The sequence below is a fragment of the Xenopus laevis genome, chromosome 1L (genome assembly GCF_017654675.1).
Source record: "Xenopus laevis strain J_2021 chromosome 1L, Xenopus_laevis_v10.1, whole genome shotgun sequence".
In the NCBI taxonomy this organism is placed as follows: Eukaryota; Metazoa; Chordata; class Amphibia; order Anura; family Pipidae; genus Xenopus; species Xenopus laevis.
In genome coordinates this window covers 175,211,769-175,230,588 of record NC_054371.1, presented here as the reverse complement: position 1 = coordinate 175,230,588, position 18,820 = coordinate 175,211,769, and the positions used below count along the sequence as shown (strand labels likewise).

Sequence of the window (18,820 nt, the reverse complement as noted above, 5' to 3'; positions counted from 1 at the left end):
ATGAGATTTTTAGAGGTAATGAAATGCTGGTTGGCCTATGACCATGGAATTTGCCACCTCCCGGGAGCTCCGGACTTTAATTCCACTTTAGCTCAGGGCTATTTTTTCTCCTCTCCAGTTCACCTTGTTCTTCATACCTCCCTCTCTTTCTCTCTCTTCTTTTGACTATTTGATTGGGAACTAAGAGAGCCATGGGGGTTAGAGCAGCCCCAGGCTGCATGTTTTACTTTGTGTTTTGTTTACTCTTTTTGTTTTATTTTATTTCTGTTCCTTATCCTTTATATTTTCCTTTGAAATAACTTGAAGTAAAGCTGGCAGGGCCTAGTTTGATCATTACAAACAAAGTAGAATATCATGGTTATGTTAACAATAATATGCAGAACAATGTTTGCAGAACACACACATAGTTGGGAAATCTTGTCCTTTCAGCCCAAAATCCAACCACCTAGAAGGCATTCTATGCAAGACACAATGCAGGAGGTTTTACATAAAGCCAAACAAATGCAAAACCACATGTTTTACCCTGCAGTATGACATAGCTACTTACCCCAGTAGACCATACATAATATGTATAGGCAATAGCCTCCTTTTTGTGCAGGGCATAGACTCGCAGCAGTTTCTCTTTGTACACACTGGCTTCAGTATCTTCATTTGCAAAACTACGAACAGTTTTTATGGAAGAAATAGTCTCTTCTGCTGTGCTGTTGGCTTGTGCTAGAGCTGTCTGGACTTCTTTAGCAAGTTTCTAAGGGATAAAACACAGTAGTAAGACCAATATCTGGCCAAAAATCAGGCAAGTTTGATTTTCCTGTCAGTTCAGGGACTGCATTGGCTAGTTGATTGGGTCCTTGCTCCAATGGCTCATAAACCACTATTGTAATCCGATTGTTGGCCCTAGGGCTCAATATCGTCCACCTAAAATGGGAATATCGGGGAAAGATCCCTGATGCATGCCCAGTTTAACAGCTTTTTGCAGCAAGGTCAGCACATTTAACCATTGATCAGCAGATGGGCTTAGGAAGTAGACAGACAGGCACTTTGAGCACTTCCAAAGTCGCCCGAAGTTTCCTCGTGAGGCAATTTTGATTCTAGCCGGCAGGAAGGCAGTTTGGGGAGATTAGTTGCCCAAAGAAGAGGTGATTTGTCACTGGGTGACTAAATCTCCCCTAATCTTCGCCTGTCTCTGCCCTAAGGGGCACCTGTTACCCTAAAACAATTTTCCCCATCAAAGATGCGGGTTAATAGAGCCCGCACTCCGGTTGGGGTAAACAATAGGTGTTGTTTTTTAAATTTGCCCCTATCAGCGCTAGGACAGCCGCACTAGGAGGGAACTCCCAGTCATGTTGGGTCATATGCATGGGCAGAATGAGCAAGTGCTGCAACTTGCTCACTATGCGCATGCACGTGATGTCATACACTAATTATGTGCATATGTGCTGCACAACATGGCCGCTAGGGTGTCCTACCGCTGGCAGGCTCTATTAGCCAGTACCTTTGGTAGGGGAACTATTTAAGGGTATCAGGTGCAACTTTAAGCAATCCACCCCTCAATAAAAAAATTCTTGTCTGCATATTACATATGGTTGACAAGTGCTCACTGTAGGGACCTCAAGTCTCTCTTTTCAGAGGGTGCTGAGCATTGTAGTTAAACCTGAATGGCCTCAGGTTTTAAATGTCTCAAAGTAGTATACGTTTCTTCTCAATGCAAGTCTTTGTAAAACATATTATTCCTTGTGTTTTTTTGTATAGGGAACTAATGAGACCATTCTATGCTAAATGGAACATCCGCTTATCCATTAAGTTGCCCCAATGGCCAAAATGTGTACAGTATAAATGGGGAGAAATTTGATCTGCTGATCTGGAGCTTCCTAATAAATGGCAAGGCCAGGAAAAAACTCATGACATGCATCCTTCTGAAAGCAGGACTGAGTCAGTAATGAAACTGCAAACTTAGGTGTGGCTGACCTGCTCTCATATTACATCAAGCAGCTCTCAGGTTATTTTTAGGCACTGACGAATAACAGGAAAGAGAGAGACAGGCAGGTGGCTATCAGTCAAACGAGTTGAGAATTGACCCTCTTACCACTGTTCTAGCACCCTCTGGTGTTTGTCATATCATATCACTCTTACAGACTGGATGGTGCAACTCCCAGTTTTACATTTTAAAAAATCAGAGAAAATGTAAAGTCATGGAAATACAATTTGACATATTACAAACTAAATAATATTATGTTATGGCTGATCAGCAGAGTACAGAGTACAGCTTGATACAAAGGGGTCAACGTGAAACATGTCACAGAAGGTAAAATACATTTGAATAAAAAAGTTTCCATTATGTATAAATACTTTTGCGGAGTACATCATATTTGTATTTGTTTATTTAATGTAACCTTCCAAACACAATTCATGAAGTAACTCAAGGAGACTTTATTAACTACACAACCGGATTCTGTTAATAAGTGAAAATAAACAAGAGCCATTCTCTCATGTGTACTTTGGAAGTGCCTACTGGGAGAAGGGACGTGAGAACTTCTTACAGTAAATATAGCAAGTGGTGTCTCCTCACCTTGTAATATGTGCCATACACTCTAGAAACCAAGATAATGAGGGGGAATCCCATGAAGGTCAGTAGGGAGAGCTGCCATGACAGGCTGAACATGAAGGCAATGACTCCTGCTGCTTTCACCAGGCTACGCAGGAAGATGTTTAGATTCTCAGAAACCACATCACTGACAATGGTTGTATCAGATGTTAAACGAGAGATGATGTCTCCTAGGATTGAGAGGAATGGAAAGCAATCAATTTGACATTTTTTAAACAATATATTTAGCTTAAAACATTTTAGGGGTCATTCTTGACACAGGGGGGGCAAGAGCCTATGCGCAGGGGTGGATTAAAGCACAATTTTTTCCAATCTGTGACATAGTAATACAACTCATGGATGGCAGTCTGAAGCCATATGAGATATTGGGCTGCAAATAGTTATATCCTGGGACTATAAAACAGAGGTGTTGTGCCATGCTTTCATATATCGAATGTTTGACAACTATCAAGGGCGGTGGTATGAACTAATAGAAACAACCACTGATTTACAGTAGGGATGCACTGAATCCAGTCACGTTTCAACATGTGATGCCGTCTGAGGCGGCGCTGAGAATGGCGCCCCCCTGCCCGTCGCACTTATCTTGAAATCGCCTACAGGGGTCTGGGGTGGGGCGCATCGCTAGCACAGAAAGCAAAACGGCGCTTTCTGCACTACAAAAGCCAAATTTTCAGTTTAAAAAACGGAAATTCAGGTCTTAAAGTTACCGGGAGCAGATTTTTGCTGCCCCTTGTAACTACTGCGGAGCTGCTGCTTGAGGCAAGGTGCTCACCTTTCCTCATATCAGAAAGGCCCCATACCGAATCCACTTTTTTGGATTCGGCCGAACCCTTCGCAAAAGACTCAGCCAAATACTGAACTGAATCTGAATCCTAATTTTCATATGCAAATTAGGGGTCGGAAGGGAAAACATATTTTACTTCCTTGTTTTTGACGAAAAGTTATGCAATCTCCCTCCCTGTCCCTAATTTGCGTATGCAAATTTGGGTTCAGTTTGGCCGGGCAGAAGGATTCAGCCAAATCCTGCTGAAAAAGGCCGAATCCTGGCCGAATCTCGAACCAAATCCTGGATTCGGTGCATCCCTAGTTTACAGGGTACATGTTATATAAAAATAAAGTAAGATCATTACTATCAGGGTCAGGAAAATGAGGAAACACTCCAAAATACAAATTCTATGGCTTAGATCTCTGCTACCATCTGGTGGTAAAATGGCATATTTCAAGACAAGGCAAATACGTCCAGCTTATTTTCCAGGTCTCTGCAACTTAATTGCTAAAGCGGGAGAGCTGGAAACTGTAATGATTCACCATTTACAGGTCCTACTGACCCCTGCCTTATCCAGCTGAGCAGGGGAAAGGTGTCCCCGAATGATTTACTAATCCAGTCACATTGTCAGAATGTAGTTACCATTCTGTGAAAAATGAACTACAATAACATTAGAAGAGAAGAGAAAAATACAGCACATACCGCAGGTCACTTTCAATTACCTTAGTTTTTCCTCACTGAATTGAATTTGACCCTTTATCAAATCAATCAAATATATTTTATACATATTATACAAGACGTTATGGCCAATACATTGGGCCTACTGATTATTAGCTGAAGGTCTACTGGTAGCTAACTATCTTCCCTGGGGCACCATTGCTACTGATATACACCTGTAAAGGAGATGTGGGTCAAGCCATGTTTTGTTTGGGTGAGACACATCAAAAAGAAAAAATAAATGTATGTGTGCAGAGAAATATTCATTACATGTACACAGAACATTCATCCTCTCCATGTATTTATAAATATGAGAACTGAAATATAGTTTGGCAGAGGTATGCTCCATAGACTACGTTATTAGTAACACTATATTAGTATTACGCTAATGCCAGACAAGATTGATTGCTATGATTTGCCTAATAGATCTGACAAATAGCTAATTATTATTTATAACAATGTCAGCAATCTGGTTGCTAGGGTTCAATATACCCTAGCAACCATGCATTATTTTAAATAAGAGACTAAAATATTAATTGGAGAGGCCTGAACAAAAAGTTGAGTAATAGAAGGTAGAAATAAAAATAGATTTGTGGCATTACAGAGCATTTGTTTTAGATGGGGTCAGTGACCCCCATTTGAAAGCTGGAAAGAGTCAGTAAGAGAAGGCAAATAATTCAAAAACTATAAAAAAAAAAATAACGAAGGCCAATTGAAAAGTTGCTTAGAATTTGCCAATTGATAGCATGCAAAAAGTTAAAGGTGAACCACCCCTTTAAAAATGATCTTCAACAAGGTAATTTAGATTTAGTCACCCACTTCTAAAAAAAAAACATTATATATTACTGAATTATTTTCTAGAGGCAGTTTCACATAAAAGGGCCAAGTATTTCTTCAGTTACAAATTCAGCGATGCAGAAAAAAAAAGGTTCTGTGCACATGAAGCTGTGGCTTTATGTTAATAAAGTATTATGTTTCCTCTTAAGAATAAATAAGACTGGGTGCAAGGGAATACCAATTTGAATAATAATTTGAATAACAATTGTTTGCAATCAGGTTGGGAAGGGGCATGTATTGTATCACCCTATCCAGACCAAACCCCCTGTGTTTTTTCCACACTGCATTTTTAACCTTTTGTTATGCTTTCTATGGTGTTGCAAATGTTATGATCATTGAGTAACATTAGGTCAGTACCCGTGTGGTTCTCATCAAAGAAACCAATTTCTTGAGATAACAGTGAGCAAAAGAGCAGGTTGCGTATACGGATGTTCAGTCTGGCAAAAGTAAAGGTAAACAGACCCCCTCGTACTCCAGCAGAGAATGCGCTGAATGGAGAGAAAAGCAATGGAAAGAAAAACAGTAACAAATGCATTATAAAACTGTATATACATATATTAATTTTGGGCATCTCACGAATAGGCAATTGACCAATGTCTTTACCATCAATAACTTGTAATCACAAACATGAACTTTCATTCACACATCTAGGGGCAAATTCAGCAAGGGTCGAATATCGAGGGTTAATTAACCCTCGATATTCGACTGGGAATTAAAATCCTTCGACTTTGAATATCGAAGTCGAAGGATTTTAGCGCAAATAGTTTGATCGAACGATTCGAAGGATTTTAATCCAATGATCGAAGGATTATCCTCCGACCAAAAAAACTTAGGCAAGCCTATGGGGACCTTCCCCATAGGCTAACATTGGGTTCGTTAGGTTTTAGATGGCGAACTAGGGGGTCGAAGTTTTTTCTTAAAGAGACAGTACTTCGACTATCGAATGGTCGAATAGTCGAACGATTTTTAGTTCGAATCCTTCGATTGGAAGTCGTAGTTGATGCTCGAAGTAGCCCAAAAAACACTTCGAAATTCAAAGTTTTTTTACTTTAAAAATCCTTCACTCGAGCTTGGTGAATTGGCCCCTTACAGTCATAAAATTCCTGAGCCTGTATACCTAAAACAATACTTTATGGTGGCTCTATAACTAGGTTGTTTTTATCAAGTGTGACTTAAGCTGGACATAGACGCAAAGATCTGATCATACGAATCAAGGTTTCATACAATTTTCGGACCGTGTGTGGAGAGTCCCGACATTTTTCGTCCGGCGGAGATCGGTCGTTTGGTTGATCGGACAGGTTAAAAGATTTCTGTTGGCTGCCGATAATATCTCTGCGTGTATTGCCAATCGTACGATTTTCAGTGGGAGACTGTCACCAGCTTTTGTCAGACATAACTTTCGTACAATTGCTGTCAGGGGCAGAACATCGGCTGATCTGTTTTTTACTACTTTATTTGATCTGAATGGTTAGTGGCAGGTCGGGAGATGGCAAAGTCCGATCGTACGATGATTCGTACAATCGTATCTTTACGTCTATGGCCAGCTTAAAGGTGGCCATACACATTACAATTATGATCTTTCCCACGACCATTGGCTTTTGCAGATATTGGTTGTCTTGTCTCCCACCATATACACAGCGAATATCATTCCATTCCTCTGGAATTTTCTACTACAGTCTGTCCCCGACTTTCTCCCAACCTTTCTGCTTTCAAGAAATCTCTTAAAACGCACTTATTTAGAGAAGCCTACCCTCATCCTGTCTAACTGCCAAATGCAATACCACATCTCTCACCCACTTCATTCTGATCTTGCCCACTCCCACACCTGGTGTCTTATTCCCTTCCCTTTAGATTGTAAGCTCTTTTGCACAGGACCTTCCTCACCTTTGTACCAGTATTGGTTGTGATGTATGTAACTCCATATGTTCTATGTATGTCATTAATGTGATTTAGTTGTATAAACACATTTACTTTATAGTGCTGCGAAATATGCTGGCGCTTTATAAATACATATTAATAATAATAAAAAAGAATAATATCTGTGCGTGTTCGGCCACCTTGAAAGTGAGCTATGGAGGGAGACATGGTTATGGGAAAAAGAGAACAGTGAAACTTTAACTTCAGAAGGAAGAGTTAGAAATCCCAGTAAAGTTGGTATTCCATGGTTGGAGCTTTGATACTTGTATGCATCCTAGACAATGAATAGTAATTTGTACATACTGTATATATACACTGTATTATAATGGTACCTTGCAATAGCCAGGAGTGTCAGAAGAACAATTGCATTGGAAAACTGCTCCAAACTTCTTTGGACAACAATCCCATCTATGACCAGCCCTGTGTAATATGGACTAAATATTTCTCCTGTGGTAAATAGAAAACATATTTGTCAAATTCTTCTATGGTAGCCATCTTTAGACAGAACCAGCATTTGACAAATGGTATATTTGGGATGCACATAAAGGCACACATGAACATTAGCCTGGATAGCAACTTTTTTTTGCATGATCACCAGGATTAGGCACCCTTCTGCGGCATATGGAAATTTAGACCATGTAAATGACAGCAAAAGGAGTCACTGTTATTTCTACAGGAAGCATCTCTAATATCACTCTTTTAAATTCCATGCAAAGCCATTACAACCCAAAAAGAAAAGATTGTTTTAGTGCGGCATAAATTACAATACATAAAAGACTCAAATGTGTATCCTAGGGAAATAAAGTAGATAAAGAAGTAACATTCTAACCAAAAACGCACATATATACAGTATAAATATATATATATATATATATATATATATATATATATATATATATATATATATATATGCATGTTTGTGTGTTGTTGGGATTCAGCCTTAAAATGTGTTTTCTTGAACACTTGCAAATGTTCTAATAGGTAATTGGCAGGCAACTAAAGAACGGTCAGTTTTCCAATAATGTAACATGCCTCAACAATCTTTTTTTTTTTTTTTTTCTAGAGGAAGAAGAACACTATTTATTAAATAAATCAGTGGGTGATTGAGCATTCTCATGATATAGTGCAGTATCAGGCCCTGTCACAACAGCCAACCATTAGTTGCTGTTTATACATATAAAAGCAAAATTGCCTCCTACTTACCTAAAGTGCATAGAAGAAGAAAGACAAAAGCTAAGATAAGGTATACAGCATCTTGTTTGGAATAAGACAACAATTTTCCTATGTTTGCTCGAGAAACTTTAGTCTTTGCCTTCTGTTTTTGGTCATCGTTGTGCTTCTGATCCTGGTCACCATTACTGTGAGAATGCAGCCTGCATTTTGCCCATTTCGAGGGAATCTTACTCATCTGAATCCACGAGCAATGTGTGCCAGCTGATGCTATCCAGGTCCATGCTAGAAGACCCCAAAACCAAGGATCCTTTACTGGCTTTTCATACTCAGAATATAGCAGCAGCTTTATCAGGGTGTAGACAGCAATGAGGTAGCATAATAAGGTTATTGCTATTATAGAAACTTTAAGTCTTTTAGGGCCTTGTTGTCTGTTGCTTAAGACACCAATTACAGCACCACTGCATATGCAAACCCTGAGTATTGATGTCCCCCAAACATCCAGCACTGAATGAAACATATCAAAGCCCACTACATCTTGTATGATTCTGGGCTTTTTACAGCTGCGTATGTAGAGAATGGAGGACAAAAGAAAGTCACAGGCAGTGAATGTAAGAGTGCAGAGAGTTACTTTAAAAATGGTCATCTTTAGCGTTGTTTAAAAGGATATTGATGTTTACTGCATGCACATCCACTGGAAATAATCTGCAATGATAACAATGCGATAATTAGTAAATTCCATCATCTAAACAAAAACAATATAATATGTCATACTGACATCTTCGAAAAGAGTTTGCTCATGTCATTTCCAGAGCACTTTTTTCTTTAAAAAAATCTGTTGTGATTTATGAGTTGAAGGGTAGGCACAAGCTGCCATGTTTTTCTCACTTTGTCCCCTGTCCCGCTGGATGCAGTTATAAATGCTCCAGAAAGAAACGAAGACCCACACTCTCACAATGAATATAAACTTGTCTTCATTCTACAGCCCTATATTCATAAGTGGAGGGGTGGAGAGGCTATAGAACTTGTGTCTGAGACCTAAGTAAATAACTCCAGTTCTCTTTACAATGGTAAAACTGCTTAAAATTGAAGTAAACCTAAGAATAACATTTTGCCTAATGAAAGAAAACATAATGCTAAGCAAGTTAAAAATATACATTATCCACTTTCTTTCTTTCTTTAAAGTTTTTAAAGGAAAACTAAAGCTTAAATAAAGAAGTAGGTCATAAATGTTGTACATTATGTTTTCGGCTTCTGTACCAGTCCATGGAAACCACAGCCCTTTAACAGTAAAGATCTGTGTCTCCAAAGATGCCCCAGTAGCTCCCCATCTTCTTTTCTGCTGATTCACTGCACATGCTCTGTGCTGCTGTCACTTACTGAGTGAGACCCACTCACAATATACAGTACACATAGAATAGAAATGTCACAATATAGGGCTGATAAGTAATTAATACAGATAATTAGGCAGCACAGAAACCAGTGCAATTAGCATCAGAATTTAATAATCAGCCCAGTAGCATCAGTTTATGTTACAGGTCAACTTAATTTTCTGCTTGATAATTTGCAACAACCCAAAGCTTAGCATCTCAACAGTGTTCAGAGCCCACTGATACAGTTTCCAAGTTGGTGACCCCCTGTGACAAGTTTGAAGTCCTGGATCATTGCTGCTATTGAGAAGCTGAAACTTAAAGCTGATGCAATAAGGTCAGTAAATAAAATGGGGCATTTTTAGGCATATTCAATATTAGGGTTTAGTTTTCCTTTAAAGGAATTGCTCAGTATAAAAACAAAAACAGGATAAATAGATAGCCTGTGTAAAAGAAAACATGTTTCTAATATAGTTAGTTAGGCAAAAATGTAATGTATAAAGGCTGGAGTGACTGGATGTGTAACATAATAGCCAGAACACTACTTCCTGCTTTTCAGCTCTCTTGGTTTCCACTTACTGGTTACCCTGGAGACCAAGCAGTTACCAATTAGGGACTTGAAGGGGGGCATATGGACCATAACTGTTACGTTTGAATTTGAGCTGAATGCTGAGGATTAATTGCAAACTCACTGAACATTTATGTTCTATGTGGGCCCCCTTCAAGTGGCTGACTAACTCAGAGTTAGAGAGCTGAAAATCAGGAAGTCATATTCTGGCTATTATATTAGACATCCAGTCACTCCAGCCTTTATATATTACATTTTTGGCTAACTAACTTATTTTGCACAGCCTATCCATTTATCCAGGTTTTATTTATTATTCCTTTAAGGCTATTAGTAAACACTGGCTGGAAGATAATACTCCAGGGCCTGAACAGTTACCCGCACCTAGTTAGACCTCTAGGGATTGGATTTACTAAGGTCAAATTGGCTCTTCCCCTTTCCTTGCATTTTCTTTTTTTCTCTCTTTCCACTTCTACTTGTTCTGCTATGTAATGTTTAATTGATTATGTTAAATAAAAACATTTTTGAAAAAAAAGCTTATTAGTAATTGTAATTGTAATCAAAATCAGTATTTTTCTGTTCCGCTCTGGACTGATGTTTTTTTTTCTGGAATGCATGGCAAAAAATACAGACAGGTACTGCTTTCAATAGTAAAAATAGTTACAAATTATTCATTGTAAAAAAAAATTAATATATTGGAAATTAGTTTAGAATTACAATTTATGTTATCTTTCTTGAACCTTTTATTCAAGTGATGCAAAATAAGTTGGAGAATGCTATTCATAATACAAATATTGGTTTAGAACAAGTACTGTATTCAGAAGGGAAGATGATAAATGGGACCCTTAGTAACAAGGAGACCCAGTTTTGGGTAAGAACTCACAAGGTAAAGGACGAGGAAAGCGCCTAAGTGATATGTTACACTTATAATGGCCTTACTGAGATGTATATATACCTTATAATCCAGCCTTTCTATGATCAGTAGTGTTGCAGCACTAACAAGAGAAAGATTTGTAATCCTTATACATGGTTGACCCCACTTTTCAGTGCCTTGGGCTTAGGTTCAGCAGCGGTGCAGTTATTTCTTTTCTTCAGCAGCTCATGCCCATTACAACTTGTAAGATATACCTTTTAGGATGATTTAGTTTCAGTTTATGTGCAATCTATGCAAGGTCAATGAGCAGAGCAGTCAGCGCTAGCAACATACTGACAAAAGCGATGATGTTCGATGATCAAAAATGGCCACTGAAATGTAGAAGGAGAGTGTTATTTTGCAATGGTGCCATCATCAGGAGATACGGAAGCATAGCATTTCAGTTGGGGTAAAACAACTCTGTTTAATGAAAGAGTATAATTACAAGAGCTGCACATTACGAAGATTATTTTTCACAATCTAATGTGGCTAAAATAAATGTTGTACTGTTACTCAGCCTCTTCTATTTATTTATTGTTGTCTCATTTCTTAAACATCATTGAGAAGCACATTGAATTAAAATCATAGGTATTTTACATTGGGTTCTAAAGAGAAGTAGTACAATGCACTACATGGTTAGGGGGAATAGTATACTTAGGTGTATGGGTAAATAGAATGGAAATGGAATTGGAAATTGAATTGTCTGAAAAAAAAGCAATAGAAATGTACATTATTTAGTGAAGTGAAATTGAGTGTTTAAATGAGTAGCTTGTCCAGGACATTTAATTTCCCCATATTCTCATCACATTATACTTATAGTGCTTGCAGGTTTAAGCTGCAGCTTACTACACATGAATAATGATTCCCTATGGATCAATGACGTTTGAATGATAAACCTTGTAAGTAGATTGTTCATTATATTCACTATTTATGAATGGCTGAAATAGGCACTTCTTCCAGTTTCTTTTTACTCACGCTAACTTACTGCTGCACAGAGCAGCTTTAGAGGGGGGGGGGTTCACCTTTAAGTTAACTTTTAGTATGTTATAGAATGGCTAGTTCTAAGCAACTTTTTAATTAGTCTTCATTATTTACTTTTTATAGTTTTTGAATTATTTGCCTTCTTCTGACTTTCAGATGGGGGGGTCACTGACCCCATCTAAAAATATGCTCTGTAAGGCATCATTGCAAGGTCAATGAGGTTCTTTATTGTTATTGCTACTTTTTATTACTCGTCTTTCTATTCAGGTCCTCTCCTGTTCATATTCCAGTCTCTTATTCAAATCAGTGCATGGTTGCTAGGATAATTTTGACTAGCAACCAGATTAATGAAATTGCAAACTTGGAGAGCTGCTGAATAAAAGATAAAGAACGCAAAAACCACAAATAATAAAAAATCAAATCCAATTGCAAACTGGCTCAGAATATCACTCTCTACACCATACTAAAAGTTATTTTAAAGGTGAACAACCCCTTTAATAAAGGTTACATTGATATAGGTTATGAATCAGTATTGTTGCACACCATAGACACCATAGATACTGAAACGGACTGAAAGTTTCTTGCGTGGACTATAGTTCACAGACAGAAAAACGCCAGATGTAGAACATAATTTGTGCCAAATTCCAGTTTTTAGGGGCACAAGAAATATGCACAGCTAAACAGAAAAATGTAGATTTGTATACTCAGATCACACCTTAGTGAAAGGGTGCAGTGAACTAAACTAAATAGCATCCTCAATAGGTTCTCTTGTAAGCATTGATATTTATGATTTATTCAAAAAAAAATCAACATTTGAGCTTTTTCAGACCAAAATCTGTCCCATTTGCCCAGTGACAGGTGGAATGTAAAGAGGAAGGCAGGAGGAGTGTTGACGCTCATCTCTCTCCCCTTCAATCAATCTTAAATTCTGCTACCAGGATCCTTCTGCTCTCTCCTAAATGGGAACCTATTCAACCCCAATTAAAATCCTTAGCATGGCTGCCTGTTAAGCAAAGGATAACATATAAAACCATTCTACTAACATTCAAATTCCTTTACTTCTCTGCTCCTCACTACATTTCTTCTATTGTCTCACTGTATGTTCCTGGTCGTTTTCACAGGCCTGGATTTGTGGCGAGGCCACAAAAGCCCCAACCTAGGGCAGCAGATTATTAGGAACAGCATGCCGCCCAACCTCTCTATGGGGAGCACTGGGGACAAGCAGCTCCCTAGTGCTCAGGTGCTTATGTGCGCCCGCAAGGGGTTGTGTGGTAAATCTGCTCTTCTCAGAGCCACCTTATCTTCACACTATCCACATCCATCTCTCATCTCAAACCATTCAATCTTGCTGCTCCTTACCTCTGGAATTCCATCCCCGAATTCCTCCATAAGGAATCCTTTCTCAATCTCTTCAAGAAAAAACAAAGTCTACCTTTTGGATCACTAAAACATTAGCCTAGTCCTGTCCCTAGTGACTATGCTTTACCCTCTGCACTTTTGTGCCTGTATTTTTGCCTCCCATCCACTTAGACTGTAAGCTCTTCGAGGCAGGGACCTCCTTCCCACTATGTCTCTTACCACATAGCACTTAAAGGAAAACTATACCCCCAAAATGAACATTTAAGCAACAGATAGTTCATATCATATTAAGTGGCATATTAAAGAATCTTACCAAACTGGAATATATATTTAAGTAAATATTGCCCTTTTACATCTCTTGCCTTGAGCCACCATTTCGTGATGGTCTGTGTGCTGCCTCAGAGATCACCTGACCAGAAATAATTCAACTCTAACTGTAACAGGAAGAAGTGTGGAAGCAAAAGACACAACTCTGTCTGTTAATTGGCTCATGTGACCTAACATGTATGGTTTGTTGGTATGTTCGTGACTACAGTGAATCCTACGACCCTTATTTTTTAAAATGGCAATTTTTAAAAAGGGGGTGGGGCCCCATCGTGAGAGTGGCAGAAGACGCAGGAAAGGTACGTTTCTGCCGGAGGACCAAAGGCTTTTGTTAAGAGTATTACAAATTACTGTCAGCTACATTGCTGGTAAATTTGTAATATCGGCCCCGGCAGGTGTTTTACCCTAGCCGGGGGGGGGGGGGGGCTTTGCGGGGAACTATTCAGGATGCAGCATTTACTTCATAAGGACACGTTCCTATGATTTTTATAGGATCGTGTCTGTATCGCTTTAAAGTGGTAATGACATTAAAAGTTACCTATAGGTCATGTTTATCGTTTTTTGCTAATAGTTCTGCTTATAATTGTCACTTGAAGTTCCTAAACCTGATCCAAATTACGGAAAGATCCATTATCCTGAAAACTCCAGGACCCAAGCATTCTGGTAACAGGTCCTATACCTGCACCACGTGACCACATACTTGATTTTGAGAGCAGCCATTTGAAGAACAATATAAATACCCCTTCTGTACCAAATGTACCAGTGTAAACGTTCTATGGATAATTTCTCTATCATGTCACAGGGGCACAAGAAATTGGAATAAGTATTTTTTCCAAGTGCTAACTATAAAGAGAAGTGTATGTTTCCCACCAACACATCTATAGCTTTAGTCTTAATCATTGCAATAAAATCTCACTAAACTTAAGTGAAGGAATGAGGCACTGAGTATAGGATGCACTGGGTTTTTAGTGATTTTCTGCAACAGGATGTACTAATGGCACTGCATTGTTAATTGTGATACATACATACATTCTATTGTCATTATTGGATGGTGTGACATTTACACTTGCTACACTGGCAGCAAACCAGTCAGAGTACAGCTGTTCTCCTTGCCTGAAATTTGCACTCTGCTAATTATCCTTTAGAATATCCTTTTCTTTCTGATCAAATTACCTCCAGCAACATACAAATTTAATGGGCAGCCGTTGTCAGACTGTAGCCTGAAATTGGATAAAAGAGTATACCATCTGACCCAAGAACGTTTCTGCCAAAAATAATGACAGAAGGATTGTCCCGCTCTCTTTCCATTGTGTTGCATTAGGGATAATATATAATAAAGCACTGTTATCATCTTTAAACAGCATATAATTCCTGAAAAACACTTTTTTAAACTTGTGAAATATACAGTTACATGGCAGTCTTGACACCAAACCAAAAATAAACATTTACTTTTGGATACAGTACAGGCTTGGGATACATAATCTGGAAACCGGTTATCCAGAAAGCTCCGAATTACGGAAAGGCCTCCTCTTATAGACTCCATTTTATCCAAATAAATCAGATTTTTTTAAAATGATTTCCTTTTTCTCTGTAATAAAACAGTAGCTTGTACTTGATCCAAACTAAAATATAATTAATCCTTATTGGAAGTAAAACCAACCTATTGCGTTTATTAAATGTTTACATGATTTTCTAGTCTAGACTTAAGGTATGAAGATCCAAATTACGGAAAGATCCGTTATCCAGAATACTCCAGGTCCCAAGCATTTTGGATAACAGGTCCCATACCTGTACTATTATTCTTATTACAGATAATTATAATTCCTTGACGCATAAAACTAGTAAAATCACAGAAAAAGAATGCAAATCTATTAAATATAATTTAATAGAATTAATGCTGGTTTGTGAAAGTTCTCATCCATCTGAGTCATGGAATATCTATAGTAATAAGTCAAATCAACTGGACTGGCTTTCTTTTTCTTGAAAGAAACAACTTTTTTCGGAGTCATACAACTGGCTTTCTCAGTTCAAATCTACCCCTTCTAAAAGTTTTCCTACCACGGATGTCAAACAAACAGGCATATCGTTTTTTGAACAAAGTTACCACATTAGCAATTCGCCAATCTCTTGGCACCAATTAAATCCATTCAACCCTGTGATGAATCCAATCCAGTCCAGGACCTTTGTTAAAGAAGGGGATTTATGATATAATGTAACAATCAGATAGTAATAATAATAATAATAATTGTAGTATATCCAAAAACTAAATCCAAAACTGAAATATTTATATGGATTTTTACTTGACCAACAGAGTAGTGTTATTACATTAATGCAGACTATCAGGTAATTAATCTTTAAACCCAGAGTAAACTCATCATTATCAAGTGGGTTCCTCTCAATGGTAATTTCCATTTGCAATGGCACCCAGAAAGTTTATGCAAGAACTCTCTTCAAAAGAATGTGAATGAAAGGCTAGGTGGGGGTCTCTCATTCATTCACCATCTGGCCATTTGTTTATATAATTGTGAGATAACTCTGAGATAAAGGATACAATAAGACGGGATGTGCTGGGAAAAAGGTAGTAACTGTTGGATGTGTACTGTAAAGCAGATAGTGTCAGAAGATTGAATTGTAACAAGGTGATTGTAGTAAGTCAAGAAGGAGTTGTAGGGAAGAACTGTAACTGTGGGACAATGCCTATAGACATGCACTATGGAGTCAGCAATACTTTATGTCTGGCTTGTCTACACAACCTGTTGGTGGATGCTGAGAGTTGTAGATATTATATGGAGAGTGCTGTTGCATAGAAATAGTCAAATATTTTTATAAAGATTTATAGTTGTTCACGTAGCCCAGCCGCCCAGGGGTTCCCTAAATTGCGGGGATTCCGCACTTTTGGGGGGTACTGGGATAGTGGCTGAGGGAAGCAACTAGGGTGAAACTTGAATAGGATAGTCCTGAAAGCCCAGCCTGAGGTCCATACAGGGTGAGGTTGTTATAGAGCATTTACTTGCTGCCCTAGATAACCTTGCAGATATGCATGACTGATCGAGCTTTGGGCATATATTGCACCTCTAATACAGAAGCTGCAGCTGACAATATCAGAGACCCATTGGTACAGGCTGGGAATTTCTAGGCCATGGGGTGGGTGTGTGTGTGTATGAGTGTGTGTGTGTGTGTGTGTGTGTGTGTGTGTGTGAGTCTGCCGTTAAACAGGGATGTCTATTACATAACATACATATATATGCTATTTTGTGGCTGATAATGTGTGTAAGTGTATGGGAGTAAAGGAAACATGCCCCACAGTGTGACTGAGGCTTCTGATACAAAGTCTCACACCTGCTGACATATCTAAAGAAACACTGTACAAGAATAAAGTTGTCAAACAGCAATAGTCGCCCGTATAATACAAGAGGAGGAGACACTATAAACTAGATATACAATAAGTACCTGCCCTTCCAACGTCTTGCTCAGTAAATACGAATAGAGTCGCTGCCGAAAGGCAATAACACAGAACACGTGTGCTCAGAGTAGCGCTGCATTCACTCGGGATAGGCCGGCGCTAGAGCATCAGTTCGCCAGTATTGTCTTTACCTGTGCTGCGCATCTCTTCCCCTTTAATTCAGTCCCCACTGCGGTGAGGCGAGGCAGAGAAACGCTAGCGCTGACGTCACACATGCCCCGCCCACACCGTAGCTCCGGTAACCACTAACCTGTGCTTCTCCGAACCTGGGCAGCCGCCACCCGGGGCTCCGTCTGCAGCAGTTACAATGGCAGCGTCAAGTCTTTCTATAGGCAGCGGTTTTCTGCGTCTAAAAAAGCTGATCGTATCCTGCGTGTCTTTAATGGTTGTTTGTCTTTAAATCAGTCTTTAGTTTGATGAAAACAGCCAGTGATGCTCTGAGAGGCAATTTGTAAATTCAGTAGCTATATCGTTGCTAGATACATTATTAGCCTATCCAGGGCCGCCATTAGAAATCACGGGGCCCTACAACAATATTTTCTTTATTATAATTATAATATAGAATAGCCAATTTTAAACAACTTTTTCATTGGTTGTCATTATTTATTTTTTATAGTTTTTTAATTATTTAGCTTCTTCTTCTAACTTTCCAGCTTTCAAATAAGGGTCACTGACCCCATCTAAAAACAAATGCTCTAAGGCTACACATTTATTGTTATTGCTAAGTTTTATTTTTCTTCTTTCTATTCAGGCCTCCCCTATTCATATTTCAGTCTCTAATTCAAATCAATACATGGTTGCTAGGGTAATTTGGACCCTAGCTCTCCACATTTCTGAAAGTGGAGAGCTGCTGAATAAAAAGCTAAACAACTCAAAAACTCCAAATAATAAAAAATTAAAACCAATTGCAAATTGTCTCAAAATATCACTCTCTACATCATACTAAAAGTTAACTCAAAGGTGAACATCCCCTTCAAAAAAACATTGGTAGTCAGGGGCCCCATAGATTTTTTTTTTTTTTTTTAAATGGTGCCCCCCCTTACAAAAAAAACAACATTAGTGGTCAGGGGCCCCATAGAATATTTAAAAACAAAACAAACAAACAATGGTGGCCAGGGGTCTACAGAGTATTAAGATAATACATTGGTGGCCAGGCGTTTAATAAAATTTTAAAAATATACCACACATGGTGTTCAGTGGAACTTACCTTAGGTTTTTCTTCTTATCCTTATGACAGCTTCTATAGTTTGCATCTGGTCTTTTTGTGGCTTCGGCCTCTTTTGTGACTTCGGGGCTTCAGCTTCGGGTCTTTTTGTGGGTTTGGCTCCGTTTGCAGCTTTGGGTTTTCTGTGCTTTGGGACTTTGGATCTTCGCGCTGTCAAGGGGGCCTGACTAATTTGGTAGTGCAGCACAGTCGGGCCCCCCTTTAGGCCCAGTACGACTATACCCCATGTGCCCCCCGGTGACCTTGCCTCAGACGGCATGAAGCGGCCAGTTACCAGGAGTGGCAAAAAGTCACCTGTGATAACTTTAAGAATTTCCATTTTTTAACATGGAAATTCGGCTCTGCTAGTGCAGCTTTTCAACTAAAATTTGAAAGCGCAAAGTGGGAGGGGGGGCTGCATTGGGGCAGCAGCAGCCCCTGAAACAACGCTGCCCCCCCCCCCACATGTCAAAGCTGGAAAAAATGGCAGGAGAGGAAGGAGAGTCATATTTCTTAAATGATAAAAAAAATGCAGACCAATGAAAAGTTGTAGATAAGAAATTCTATAACATACTAAAAGTTAACATAAAGATGGGCAACCTCATTAATCACTTACATCACAACCTGCCCTG

The 18,820-nt window shown here is 38.8% G+C and overlaps 1 protein-coding gene across 5 annotated transcripts in view; it reads right to left on the bottom strand.

Annotated features, from left to right (window-relative positions):
• abcb9.L (ATP binding cassette subfamily B member 9 L homeolog) overlaps nt 1–18,519 on the bottom strand; it is a 29,221-nt gene extending 10,702 nt beyond the window's left edge. The window contains exons 1-8 of one of the 5 annotated variants that reach the window (XM_018263048.2): nt 18,192–18,519; nt 17,235–17,421; nt 10,900–11,189; nt 8,043–8,714; nt 7,172–7,286; nt 5,280–5,410; nt 2,567–2,772; nt 548–745 (exon numbers count right to left, since the gene is read on the bottom strand). In XM_018263048.2, coding sequence (XP_018118537.1) covers nt 548–745; nt 2,567–2,772; nt 5,280–5,410; nt 7,172–7,286; nt 8,043–8,655 — 1,263 coding nt within the window. In that variant the 5' untranslated portion in view covers nt 8,656–8,714; nt 10,900–11,189; nt 17,235–17,421; nt 18,192–18,519. The other 4 variants (XM_018263038.2, XM_018263028.2, XM_041567572.1 and 1 more) reach the window with 4 other exon arrangements.
• Between the last annotated feature and the right edge of the window lie 301 nt (nt 18,520–18,820).